At 40.9% G+C, this 13,495-nt stretch overlaps 1 protein-coding gene across 5 annotated transcripts in view; it reads right to left on the bottom strand.

Annotated features, from left to right (window-relative positions):
- Window positions 1–13,495, bottom strand: part of DCAF5 (DDB1 and CUL4 associated factor 5) — a 94,865-nt gene that overhangs the window by 16,397 nt on the left and 64,973 nt on the right. For all 5 annotated transcript variants that reach the window (XM_067732340.1, XM_067732317.1, XM_067732323.1 and 2 more), the window contains one exon: window positions 5,716–5,782. In XM_067732340.1, coding sequence (XP_067588441.1) covers window positions 5,716–5,782 — 67 coding nt within the window. The remainder of the gene's footprint in view (window positions 1–5,715; window positions 5,783–13,495) is intronic.

Here is a 13,495-nt window from a genome sequence, read left to right as displayed (position 1 = left end):
ATTTCTTTTGTGATCTATTCTTTGTCCAATGTTTATTCACTGATTTTTTTTTCTTTTTTCATCAAGGAGTATAAAAAGGATACAGAAAACAGCATAAAAAGTATAGTTTAGGGGCTTCCCTGGTGGTGCAGTGGTTGGGAGTCCGCCTGATGATGCGGGGGATGCGGGTTCGTGCCCCAGTCCGGGAGGGTCCCGCATGCTGCGGAGCGGCTGGGCCCGTGGGCCATGGCCGCTGGGCCTGCACGTCTGGAGCCTGTGCTCCGCGGCGGGAGAGGCCACGGCAGTGAGAGGCCCGCGTACCGCAAAAAAAAAAAAAAAAAAAAAGTATAGCTTAATGAAGTTTTTTAACGTGAACACCTGTATAACCAACACCCAGGTCTCAAGAAATGGAATTTTTCCTGGCCATTCAGAGGCCTCTATATGCTTCATTCCTATTACAACCCCTTCCCTCCCCTAAAGAAATCATTATCCTGACTTGTACATTAATCGCTTCCCTGCTTTTTAAAATAATTTTATTCATCCAAGTATGCATTCCTAAATACTTTATTTATTTATTTATTCTTGGGTCACACCGTGCAGCTTGTGGGATCTTAGTTCCCCGACCAGGGATCGAACCTGGGCCTTCGGCAGTGAAAACTCAGAGTCCTAACCACTGGACTGCCAGGGAATTCCCTTCTAAATACTTTAGTTTTGCCTGTTTTTTGTTTTAATATATCTTTTGGGTTTCTTATACAATAGATTTTCTCCTGTCCATCCTTCCTTTTCTCACCAAAATGTAAATACTTGTTGAAGAACACAGATCATTTGACCTATATCCTCACAACGTACTACAGAACACTCCTCTGTCCTCTGTGCTACCTGCAAATTGAAAGCTGGATCCTGAGGTCTGATTAGATTCAGGGTTATTTTATTTTGCAAGACCTTAGGCACCATTGTGTTTCTTCATCAGGAGACTCTTAATGTCTAGTTGTCTTTCTTTTTGTGATGTGAACAGCTGTAGATGCTCAATGTTTAGAGGCATTAATTCACTGAGGGCTGCTAAGTGATTATATTAAAATTCTATAATTTCTTTTTTCTAAAATGTCTTCTATTTTACCTATAATTTTGAAAGATATTTTCCCTGGATTCTAGGTTCCCTAGAATTCTAGGTTGGCAGGTTTTAATTCTTTAAGCACTTTAGGGATATCATTCTACTATATTCTGGCTTCCATAATTTGACCATCAATCTTATTGTTGCTTATTTACAGGTAATTTGTCCATTTTCTCAGACTGCTTTTGGGCTTTTTCTCATTATCTTTCATTTTCAACAGTCTGACATGATATGCCTAGGTGTGTTGTGTTTATTTATTCCGCTTCTGGTTACTGAGTTTCTTGAATCTGAGAATTGGCATATTTCATTTGTTCTGGAAACTTTCAGTCATTATCTCTTCATATATTGCTCTGCTTCACTTTCTCTCTTTTATCCTTCTGGGATTCCAATTTCATATGTTAGATCACCTGTGTCCCACTTGTCTCTTACACTCTCTGCTTTGCTTTTTCCATTCTCCATTCTTATTGTCCTTCAGTTTGAATGTCTTTTATTGACCTGTCTTCTATTCACCAAGCCTGTCCTCTCAAGGTTAAACAAATCCAAAAAATTCTTAGTTTTAGACATATTTTTCAGTTCTACATGATTTTTTTTTCTAGGTAGATTCCAATTCTCTGTTGAAATTCTCCATCTTTTTATCCATTTTGTCCATCCATCATTTCTATTTTCTTTATCACATTTACAGTATTTCAAGTTCCTGAGTGTTTGACTTCAATATGTAGATTATATTGTGGGTTGGCTTCTTTTGATTACTGACCACATTTTCATGTCTCATAATTTTTTTATTGTATGCTGGACATTGAGGATAAAGAACCATGGAGACTGCTATGGACTGAACTGTGTCTCTTGCAAATTCGTATGTTGAAGCCCCAACTCCCAATGTGACTATTTGGAGAGAGGGGCTTTAAGGAGATAATTAAGGTTAAACAAAGTCATAAGGGAAGGATTCTAATCCAATAAGATTGATGTCCTCATAAGAAGAGGAAGGGACACCAGCGATGTATGTACACAGAGAAAAGGCCATGTGAGAACACAATGAGGAGGCAGTCATCTGCAAGCCAAAGGAGAGAGGCCTCAGGAGAAATCGAACTTCTCAGAACCTTGATCTTGAACATCTAGCCTCCAGAACTGTGAGAAAATATGGTTCTGATGTTTACAGTCTGTGGGATTTTGTTATGGCAGCCCTAGCAAACTAATAGAGAGATGAAAGCTGTTTCCTCCATATGCATTTACCCATTCCACTCTTGAGAAAAGAAGGGGCTGATCACCCTCAATCCAATCAGAAGGAACCAGGTCAGCACTGGGTTGAATAAGTCTACTTCTTCTTTTTTTAAAAATACTTACTTGGCTGCATCTGTTCTTAGCTGTGGCACGTGCGATCTTCGTTGTGGCATGCAGGATCTTTCGTTGTGGCACGAGGGCTTCTCTCTAGTTGTGGCACGGTGGCTCTTTAATTGTGGCGTGTGGGCTTAGTTGCCCCACGGCAAGTGGGATCTTAGTTCCCTGACCAGGGACTGAACCCGCGTCCCCTGCATTGGAAGGCAGATTCCCAACCACTGGACCACCAGGGAAGTCCCACGTCTACTTCTGGTTTCAAATGTCTCAAAGGCAAGACCTGTGGCGTGCTTGTTGCAGATCTCTTCCACTAATGGAAGTTCGTGTCCTACTTACGTACCAGGAGATTGTAGGATATTACACTCGGCCTTTCTGGCCCAGCTCCATCCTCAAGTGTAGTCCTTTTGGACTTTTGATGGAGAGCCTGTCAAACCTCTGTTCTCTGCTCTGAACATTCTGTTCTTTGGAGGTTTTAATCTTACCTCTTTATCATCCTTTCCCAAGTAGGTTCAAAATGCCCTGTGGAGCAGGACCTTCCCACTAGGGGAACTTTGTCTCCTAAGCACTGTATACTGTGGGCATTTCATTCTGCTTTCCAGCCTAGCCCCCTAGCTCCCAGGGCAACCCCAGCACCCAGCAAATGTCCTATAGGGAAGACTGGTCATGTGTTTGGGGTTCCTCTAGAATCCAGTCTATCCTATCAACACATGTGGCCATCGAAAACTCTGATTTCTTTTGACCCTGGTAGAGTCTGTCCATGGCAGCCCAAACTACAGCCTGTGCATAGATGCCCTCAGGAAAGAACATGGCCAGCACCTTCTGCTCAGTTAGGAAGGGCTCTTCCTTCTTCTGAACTTCAGTTCTCCTCACAGACTTTGTAACCACAGCTCTCTGACATCTTTAAAAATATGGCTTTTGTAATTTGATTTTTGTACTTATTGCAATAGGAGCTACCTACTGCATCCTATGTGGAATCTGACGTCTAACAATTTATTTTTTAATAGAAATTTTATATCATTCCCTTTTCCTCCTTGAAATAATATTTCTACTTTATCTACCTCCCCCCAAATTTCAACCTAATATATTTTAATGAAAATCTATCATAGTTTCACCAATAAAAATATAATTACAAACTTAAAATTTTCTTTATTTACTGTGACTGTAAGGCTCTAAGTGTTAACATTTCTGTATTGGATTTGAGTTACCATTACAATACTTACTGGAACACAATTGATCAAAACAGATATACTTTTAATGTTTTATAAAAACCAATTATTATAAAAAGGAGCAATTTATTGTAAGTGCATAAGAAGATAAGGTAGAAGATGGTGGAGGGTTGGGTTATAGCCCTATGATTAAAGGATACTTCAGCTTTTTTGGCATCTTAGAGGTTTTTACACCTTAGGGCAATGCACCATGCCAAGGTTCAAGTGGCCAGAAATTTCTGGAGTACTTCCAATTTTCTGGTGTTTTTTGTTTGTCTGCTTGTTTGTTTGTTTTTCTGTAAAGTGGGGGAAGGACAAAGGGAAAAGGGGGGGTGGGAAAGGACAATACACATGGAATTGGAGAATCTAGAAATGGATTCCTTTAAACCAGCTGTGCCTATACAATCCTTGGAAGGTCCAGGCACCCATTTCGCAGTTTTGATACTGGAATCCTAAATCAGCTATGAGGGTCCCTGCCAACCCAGAGATTGCATACCCATCTACATATAAAGACAGCCTAACAGTGGCCTGTACCCTAAGTCAGTATAGAAATCAGCAGGAGGTGAAAAAATCTACAATACTACTGCTAATTCTTTCCCCTTCTCTCAATACAAACATGAAAAAGATTCCAGAGGACAGTCCTGGGGGAGGGGATGATCCACTTTCTGTTTTAAAAGCCACACTGACTTAATAATGAAAAGCTTTTCAAGATCAGGTAAAAGATACAATTAAGCCCATAGATTATTTCTCAGCTAATCAATCTAGGACTTACGGGGGTGGGAGACTTAATACAGAACTATCTCTAGTGCTGGAACATCACTTTTTGTTCAGATAGACTGTTGCTGTCCCATCTGGTAGTGCTTCAAAGGTAAGATGCTTCACTCATGCTTTCCAAATTCCAGAAGGGGAAAAAGGTCTTTTGTAACTTGTTTAGTAACCAGACCACAGCAACAGGATAGTTTCCAAAAGTAAGCCTCGACAAGTTTTGAAAGGCAGATGTTTGGTAACAATATTGTTAATTCAGCAATAGGCAAGCCAACAACTTTCCTAGACTCTGAGCACTAGACACATCTTGTGTAATATAATCAGCACAGTCCTCTATTACTTTCCTGATGGCCATTTTCCAGTTTGATGCCATGTATCACCTGGAGCAGATGGCTGTACTGAGCTGTCCTGAGAACAAAAAATAGACATTTTTCTACCAGTAGGAAGCAACCAGTGTAACACTCATCTGAGCACGTGAGGACACTATTATCAAGAATGAAGAGGGCTTCCCTGGTGGCGCAGTGGTTGAGAGTCCGCCTGCCAATGCAGGGGACACAGGTTTGTGCCCTGGTCCGGGAATATCCCACATGCCGCGGAGCGGCTGGGCCTGTGAGCCATGGCCACTGAGCCTGCGCGTCCGGAGCCTGTGCTCCGCGACGGGAGAGGCCACAACAGTGAGAGGCCCACGTATCGCAAAAAAAAAAAAGAATGAAGAATGGTCCGCACTGCCTGAAAGCTCAGATGGCCTAGGTCCAAATTTATGGAAAGTAGCAGGCTCTTTTTCAGAATACATCTAGAGCAAAAGCAGAAATATTTCTTCCTAATTTCTCTCATGTCTGGGGTTAGCCAAACTCCAGGGAGTATATCTGTCCATCAACAAAGAAAGTTTCCCTTTACCTAACATCACCAGGGAGGCTAAAAGAAAGGCAGAGGCCCTACCAACTGTTTGTAGAGTCATAAGCAGGAATGTGCACATGAATAATAAAGGAAAAGCATGTAAAAAGCAAGGTAATAATACTCCAAGTGTGAAACAGGAGAGAGGAAAATGGACATAAAGGAGATCTATGAAGTCTAAAGAAAAGTTCTTAGGAGGAAAAAAAGCTGAGCATGATTATGTCAGATAAGAGTATGCATGAAGGTTATAGCTAAATTTGGCTCCTAATTTTTATTTTAAAATTTACTTTGGTCACTTTCCAAAAAATTTTTTGTATTAAAAGAGAAATATCTTCCTCTACTGCTAAAGATCTGCCCTTTCAGGGCACAGCACGCAGGAGGTCAATAGAGCCAACATTAGCAGCAGGTTCACACTCGGGATACACTCACCTGCTTCTGGATCTGCAGGAATTCTCCACATGTACAGGTTGAAGTCATCAGAGCCTGAAAGGATATACTGTTGGGACAAAAAAAATCTATTTATTACTTATGTATTGATTGATAATCTATCTACCTATCTATCTATACAGAAAAAGGTTTTTAAAAATAAACAAGATAAATGAACATATATTCATAGGGCACCACAGAGCAAACACTCTCTTAAAAGTATTTGCAAATCAAAAGGCTAACTGGCTAAAACTTGGCAACAACCAAACAACCTGATTTAAAAATGGGCAAAAATGGGCAAAGGACTTGAACAGACATTTCTCCAAAGAAAATATACAAATCGCCAATAATGTGAAAAGATGTTTAACATCACTGATCATTATGGCAATGAAAATGAAAACCACAATGAGGTACCACGTCACACCCATTAGGATGGCGATTACCAAAAGCAAACAAACAGAAAACAAGCGTTGGTGAGGAGGTGGAGAAGTTGGTACCCACTGCACATTGCTGGTGGGACTATATAATGGCGCACACACTGTGGAACACAGTATAGAGATTCTGCAAAAAGTTAAACATAGAACTACCATATAACCCAGAAATTCTACTCCTAGGTATATGTCAAAGAATTGAAAGCAGGGACTAGAGATATCTGTACACCAATGTTCAGAGCAGAAGGTTCACAACAGCCAAACAAACTAAATGTTCATCAATGGATGAACACATAAACAAAATGTGGTATATATCCATACAATGGAATATTATTTAGCCTTAAAAACGAAATTCAGACACATGCTACAACATGGGTAAAACTTGAAGACATTATGCTAAGTGAAATAAGCCATATACAACAAGACAAACGTTGTATGATTCAACTTACATGAGGAACCAAGAGTAGTCAAATTCATAGAGACAGAAAGCAGAATGGTAGTTGCCAAGGACTGGGGGTAAGGGAGAAATGGGCAGCTACTCTTCAACGAGTACAGAGTTTCACTTTGGGAAGATGAAAAAGTTCTGGAGATGGACAGTTGTGATAGTTACACAACAATGTGAATGTACTTAATGCCACGAAGCTGTACATTTTAAAATGGTTTTAGTGGTAAGTTCCATGTTATGTATATTTTACCACAATTTTTCAAAAAAAATTTTTTTGAATTTTATTTTTTTATACAGCAGGTTCTTATTACCCATTTTATACATATTAGCGTATATATGTCACTCCCAGTCTCCCAATTCATCACACCACGCCCCTCCCCCCAGCCCGCCACTTTCCCCCCTTGGTGTCCATACGTTTGTTCTCTACATCTGTGTCTCAATTTCTGCCCTGCAAACCATTCAACTGTATCATTTTTCTAGGTTCCACATATATGTGTTAATATATGATATTGGTTTTACTCTTTCTACCTTACTTCACTCTGTATGACAGTCCCTAGATCCATCCACGTCTCTACAAATGACCCAATCTCCTTCCTTTTTATGGCTGAGTAATATTCCACTGTATATATATACCACAACTTCTTTATCCATTCCTCTGTCGAGAGGCATTTAGGTTGCTTCCATGACCTGGCTACTGTAAATAGTGCTGCAATGAACACCGGGGTGCATGTGTCTTTTTGAGTTATCAGTTTCTCTGGGTATATGCCCAATAGTGGGATTGCTGGGTCATATGGTAATTCTATTTTTAGTTTTTTAAGGACCCTCCATAATGTTCTCCATAGTTGCTGTAACAATTTACATTCCCACCAACAGTGGAAGACAGCTCCCTTTTCTCCACACCCTCTCCAGCATTTGTTGTTTGTAGCATTTCTGATGATGCCCATTCAAACTGGTGTGAGGTGATACCTCATTGTAGTTTCGATTTGCATTTCTCTAATGATTAGTGATGTTGAGCAGCTTTTCATGTGCTTCTTGGTCATCTGTATGTCTTCTTTGGAGAAATGTCTATTTAGGTCTGTCTTCTGCCCATTTTTCGATTGGGTTGTCTGTTTTTTTAATATTGAGCTGCATGAGCTGTTTATATATTTTGGAGATTAACCTTTTGTCCATTGATTCTTTTGCAAATATTTTCTCCCATTTTGAAGGTAGTCTTTTCGTCTTGTTTATAGTCTCCTTCGCTGTGCAAAAGCTTTTAAATTTCATTATGTCCCATTTGTTTATTTTTGTTTTTATTTCCATTACTCTAGGAGGTGGATCAAAAAAAGATCTGGCTGTGATTTATGTCAAAGAGTGTTCATCCTACGTTTTCCTCTAAGAGTTTTATAGTGTCCAGTCTTACATTTAGGTCTCTAATCCATTTTGAGTTTATTTTTGTGTACGGTGTTAGGGAGTGTTCTAATTTCATTCTTTTACATGTAGCTGTCCAGTTTTCCCAGCACCACTTATTGAAGAGACTGTCTTTTCTCCATTGTATATCCTTGCCTCCTCTGTGATAGATTAGTTGACCACAGGTGCGTGGGTTTATCTCTGTGCTTTCTATCCTGTTCCATTGATCTGTATTTCTGTTTTTGTGCCAGTACCATATTGTCTTGATTACAGTAGCTTTGTAGTATAGTCCGAAGTCAGGGAGTCTGATTCCTCCAGCTCCGTTGTTTTCCCTCAAGACTGCTTTGCCCATTCGGGGTCTTTTGTGTCTCCATGCAAATTTTAAGATTTTTTGTTCTAGTTCTGTAAAAAATGCCATTGGTAATTTGACAGGGATTGCATTGAATCTGTAGATTGTTCTTCTTTCTCTAGTTCCTTTAGGTGTAAGGTTAGATTGTTTATTTGAGACTTTTCTTGTTTCTTGAGGTAGGCTTGTCTTGCTATAAACTTCCCTCTTTGAACTGCTTTTGCTGCATCCCATAGGTTTTGGATCGTCTTGTTTTCACTGTCATTTGTCTCTAGGTATTTTTTTATTTCCTCTTTCATTTCTTCAGTGATCTCTTGGTTATTTAGTAATGTGTTGTTTAGCCTCCATGTGTTTGTGTTTTTTACGTTATTTTTCCCTGTAACTGATTTCTAATCTCATAGCATTGTGGTCAGAACAGATGCTTGATATGATTTCAATTTTGTTAAATTTACTGAGGCTTGATTTGTGACCCAAGATGTGATCTATCCTGGAGGATATTCCGTGTGTGCTGAGAAGAAGTGTAATCTGCTGTTTATGGATGGAATGTGCTATAACTATCAATTAAATCTATCTCGTCTACTGTGTCATTTAACGCTTGTGTTTCCTTATTAATTTTCTGTTTGCACGATCTGTCCATTGGTTTAAGTAAGGTGTTAAAGTCCCCCACTATTATTGTGTTATTGTTGATTTCCTCTTTTAAAGCTGTTAGCAGTTGCCTTATGTATTGAGGTGCTCCTATCTTGGGTGCATATAGATTTATAATTGTTATATCTTCTTCTTGGATTGATCCCTTGATCATTATGTAGTGTCCTTCCTTGTCTCTTGTAACAAGGAAGTCTTTATTTTAAAGTCTGTTTTACCTGATGTGAGTATTGCTACTCCAGTTTTCTTCTGATTTCCATTTGCATGGAATATCTTTTTCCATCTCCTCACTTTCAGTCTGTATGTGTTCCTAGGTCTGAGGCAGGTCTCTTGTGTACAGCATATAGATGGATCTTGTTTTTGTATCTATTCAGCGAGCCTGTGTCTTTTGGTTGGAGCACTTAATCCATTCACGTTTAAGGTAATTATCGATATTATGTTCCTATTACCGTTTTCTTAATTGTTATGGGTTGGTTTTTTAGGTCCTTTTCTTCTCTTGTGTTTCCCACTTAGAGAAGTTCCTCTAGCATTTGTTGCAGAGCTGCTTTGGCGGTGCTGGATTCTCTTAGCTTTTGCTTGTCTGTGAAGCTTTTGATTTCTCTGTCGAATCTGAATGAGATCTTGGCCGGGTAGAGTAATCTTGGTTGTAGGTTCTTCCCCTTCACCATTTTAAATATGTCACGCCACTCCCTTCTGGCTTGTAGAGTTTCTGCTGAGAAATCAGCTGTTAACCTTATGAGAGTTCCCTTGTACGTTATTTGTTGTTTTTCCCTTGTTGCTTTTTTTGTTTTGTTTTGTTTTTGCGGTACGTGGGCCTCTCACTGTTGTGGCCTCTCCCGTTGCGGAGCACAGGCTCCGGATGCACAGGCCCAGCGGCCATGGCTCACGGGCCTAGCCGCTCTGCGGCATGTGGGATCTTCCCAGACCGGGGCACGAACTCGGCAGGCGGACTCTCAACCACTGCGCCACCAGGGAAGCCCCCTTGTTGCTTTCAATAATTTTTCTTTGTCTTTAATTTTTGCCAATTTGATTACTATGTGTCTCGGCATGTTTCTCCTTGGGTTTACCTTGCCTGGGACTCTCTGAGCTTCCTGGACTTAGGTGGCTATTTCCTTTCCTATATTAGGGAAGTTTTCGACTATAATCTCTTCAAATATTTTCTCGGGTCCTTTCTCTCTCTCTTTTCTTTCTGGGACCCCTATAATGCGAATGTTGTTGCGTTTAATGTTGTCCCAGAGGTCTCTTAGGCTGTCTTCATTTCTTTTCATTCTTTTTTCTTTATTCTGTTTCGCAGCAGTGAATTCCACCATTCTGTCTTCCAGGTCACTTATCTGGTCTTCTGCCTCAGTTATTCTGCTACTGATTCCTTCTAGTGTTGTTTTCATTTCAGTTATTGTATTGTTCATCTCTGTTTGTTTTTTCTTTAATTCTTCTAGGTGTTTGTTCTTTAATTCTTCTAGGTCTTTGTTAAACATTTCTTGCATCTTCTCAATCTTTGCCTCCATTCTTTTTCTGAGGTCCTGGATCATCGTCACTGTCATTATTCTGAATTCTTTTTCTGGAAGGTTGCCTATCTCCACTTCATTTAGTTGTTTCTCTGGGGTTTTATCTTGTTCCTTCATCTGGTACCTAGTCCTCTGCCTTTTCATCTTTTCTATCTTTCTGTGATTGTGGTTTTTGTTCCACAGGCTGCAGGATTGTAGTTCTTCTTGCTTCTGCTCTCTGCCCTGTGGTGGATGAGGCTATCTAAGAGGCTTGTGCAGGTTTCCTGATGGGAGGGACTGGTGGTGGGTAGAGCTGGCTGTTGCTCTGGTTGGCAGAGCTCAGTAAAACTTTAATCCACTTGTCTGCTTATGGGTGGGTCTGGATTCCCTCCCTGTTGGTTGCTTGGCCTGAGGTGACCCAACTCTGGAGCCTACCCGGGCTCTTTGGTGGGGCTAATGGCAGACTCTGGGAGGGCTCACACCAAGGAGTACTTTCCAGAACTTCTGCTGCCAGTGTCCCTGTCCTCACGGTGAGACACAGCCACACACTGCCTCTGCAGGAGACCCTCCAACACTAGCAGGTAGGTCTGGTTCAGTCTCCTATGGGGTCACTGCTCCTTCCCCTGGATCCCGATGCGCACACTACTTTGTGTGTGCCCTCCAAGAGTGGCGTGTCTGTTTCTCCCAGTCCTGTCGAAGTCCTGCAATCAAATCCCGCTAGCCTTCAAAGTCTGATTCTCTAGGAATTCCTCCTCCTGTTGCCGGATCCCCAGGTTGGGAAGCCTGATGTGGGGCTCAGAACCTTCACTCCAGTGGGTGGACTTCTGTTGTATAAGTGTTCTCCAGTTTGTGAGTCACCCACCCAGCAGTTATGGGATTTGATTTTATTGTGATTGTGCCCCTCCTACCGTCTCATTGTGGCTTCTCCTTTGTCCTTGGATGTGGGGTATCCTTTTTGGTGAGTTTCAGTGTCTTCCTGTCGATGACTGTTCAACAGTTAGTTGTGATTCTGCTGTTCTCACAAGAGGGAGTGAGAGCACGTCTTTCTGCTCTGCCATCTTGAACCAATCTCTCAAAAAATTTTTTTAAATTTAGGAGCTTCCCAAGAGATCTGTTATGCAAGCCCAAGCATCCTGAACTTCCCTGTTGTCATCTACATCTTTGAGCAGGAAGCCATTGCCAACCCAGCTATGAGTTAATGACAGAGACGTAAGCAATCCCCTTTTATGAGGCAGCTTCAAACTGCCTGATCTCAGAAAGAGAGGACACTAAGCCAGATCTGTTTTAATTAGGACTCATAAGAGCACTGTCTAATAGCAACCAGTGAGCAATTCTGAGAGTTCATTTATTTCCAAAGATTAACAAAAGTGCTTTGCTTTAAGTTTAGGTCAGCATTACTTCCTACCTTTTGGTCCCATCTGCTTATTCCCCCAGAAAAATAAAGGCCTACAGTTTTCTAAAGAAAATTTCTGGGCTTCCCTGGTAGCGCAGTGGTTGAGAATCTGCTTGCTAATGCAGGGGACACGGGTTCGAGCCCTGGTCTGGGAAGATCCCACATGCCACGGAGCAACTAGGCCCGTGAGCCACAACTACTGAGCCTGCGCGTCTGGAGCCTGTGCTCCGCAACAAGAGATGCCGCAATGAGAGGCTCGCACACCGCGATGAATTGTGGCCCCCGCTTGCCACAACTAGAGAAAGCCCTTGCACGGAAACGAAGACCTAACACAGCCAAAAGTAAAATAAAATAAATAAATAAAAGAAATGCATTTCCATTCTAAAAGTAAATTTCTGACTTAAAAATGACACTGCAAATATCCAAAAAGTGTAAGTCCAACATATACACAACCTCATGCCTAATGAATACATTACTAAATACTTTGTAATCATTAAAAATCAATTTACCAGTCTTCAAAACACTAGTAATAACATGAGAAAGGAGGGAAAGAGACTCATGTTCAAAGATGAAGAAAGTGCTATCCACAGGGGTTAGGTGATCTGGCTCAGGGCACAGTGGAAAAAGAAGTGGGTTCAGTTTCCTCATCTGGTTGCTCATTGCTATGGTCTACATGTTTGTGTCCCCCCAAATTCACATGTTCAAATCCTAATGCCCAATGTGATAATATTAGGAGGTGGGGCCTTTGGGGGGTGATTGGGCCTTAAGGGTGGAGCCCTCATAAATGGGATTAGCACTCTTGTAAAAGAGACCCGGCAGAGCTCCCTAGCCCCTTCTGCCATGTGAGGAAACAGTGAGAAGTCAGCAGGCTGCAACCAGGAAGACGGCCTTCACCAGAACCCAATCAGGTTGGCACCCTGATCTTGGACTTCCAGCCTCCAGAACTGTGAGAAAGAAATTACTGAAATTATAAGCCACCCAGTCCATGGTATTTTGTTATGGCAGCCATAACAGACTAAGATACCCTCTGAGGCTCATTTAGTTCTAAGAGTCTATGATTACTCTGTGAAGGAATGATGTAAGCCAGATCAGAGCTGAAAATCCCTAAACTGCTGGCTCACAGTTGCTTGACGAGTCACTACATAAGTATGTTGAAAATAAGGAAACTCAAAGTCTAATCGTGTTACACTTCAATTTAAAAGTTTCCTCAACAACAGAAACCAAAGACCTCAGGATTTTAAAACTGGGCAAAGTACTTGAACAGACATTTTCCAAAGAAGAAATGTACAATGGCCATATACAAATGGCCAATAAGCACACAAAAAGATACTCAACATCACTAATCATTAGGGAAATGAATATCAAAACCACAAGGAGATACCACCTCACACTCATTAGGATGGTTACTATCAAAAAGAAACAGAAAATAGTTCTTCAAAAAATTAAAAATAAAATCACTATATGATTCATCAATTCCACCTCTGGGTATATAGCTAAAAGAACTGAATGCAAGATCTCTTAGAGATATTTATATAACAATGTTCATAGCAGCTTTATTCACAACAGCCAAAGAGGGAAGCAACCCAAGTGTCCAGCAAGAGATGAATGTATAAACAAAACGCGGTGCATACACACGACGCAATAGTATTCAGATTT

The sequence above is a fragment of the Pseudorca crassidens genome, chromosome 1, assembly GCF_039906515.1.
Source record: "Pseudorca crassidens isolate mPseCra1 chromosome 1, mPseCra1.hap1, whole genome shotgun sequence".
Lineage (NCBI taxonomy): Eukaryota > Metazoa > Chordata > Mammalia > Artiodactyla > Delphinidae > Pseudorca > Pseudorca crassidens.
Note: the sequence above shows the minus strand (reverse complement) of the source record. Positions and strands in the feature narration are given on the sequence as shown.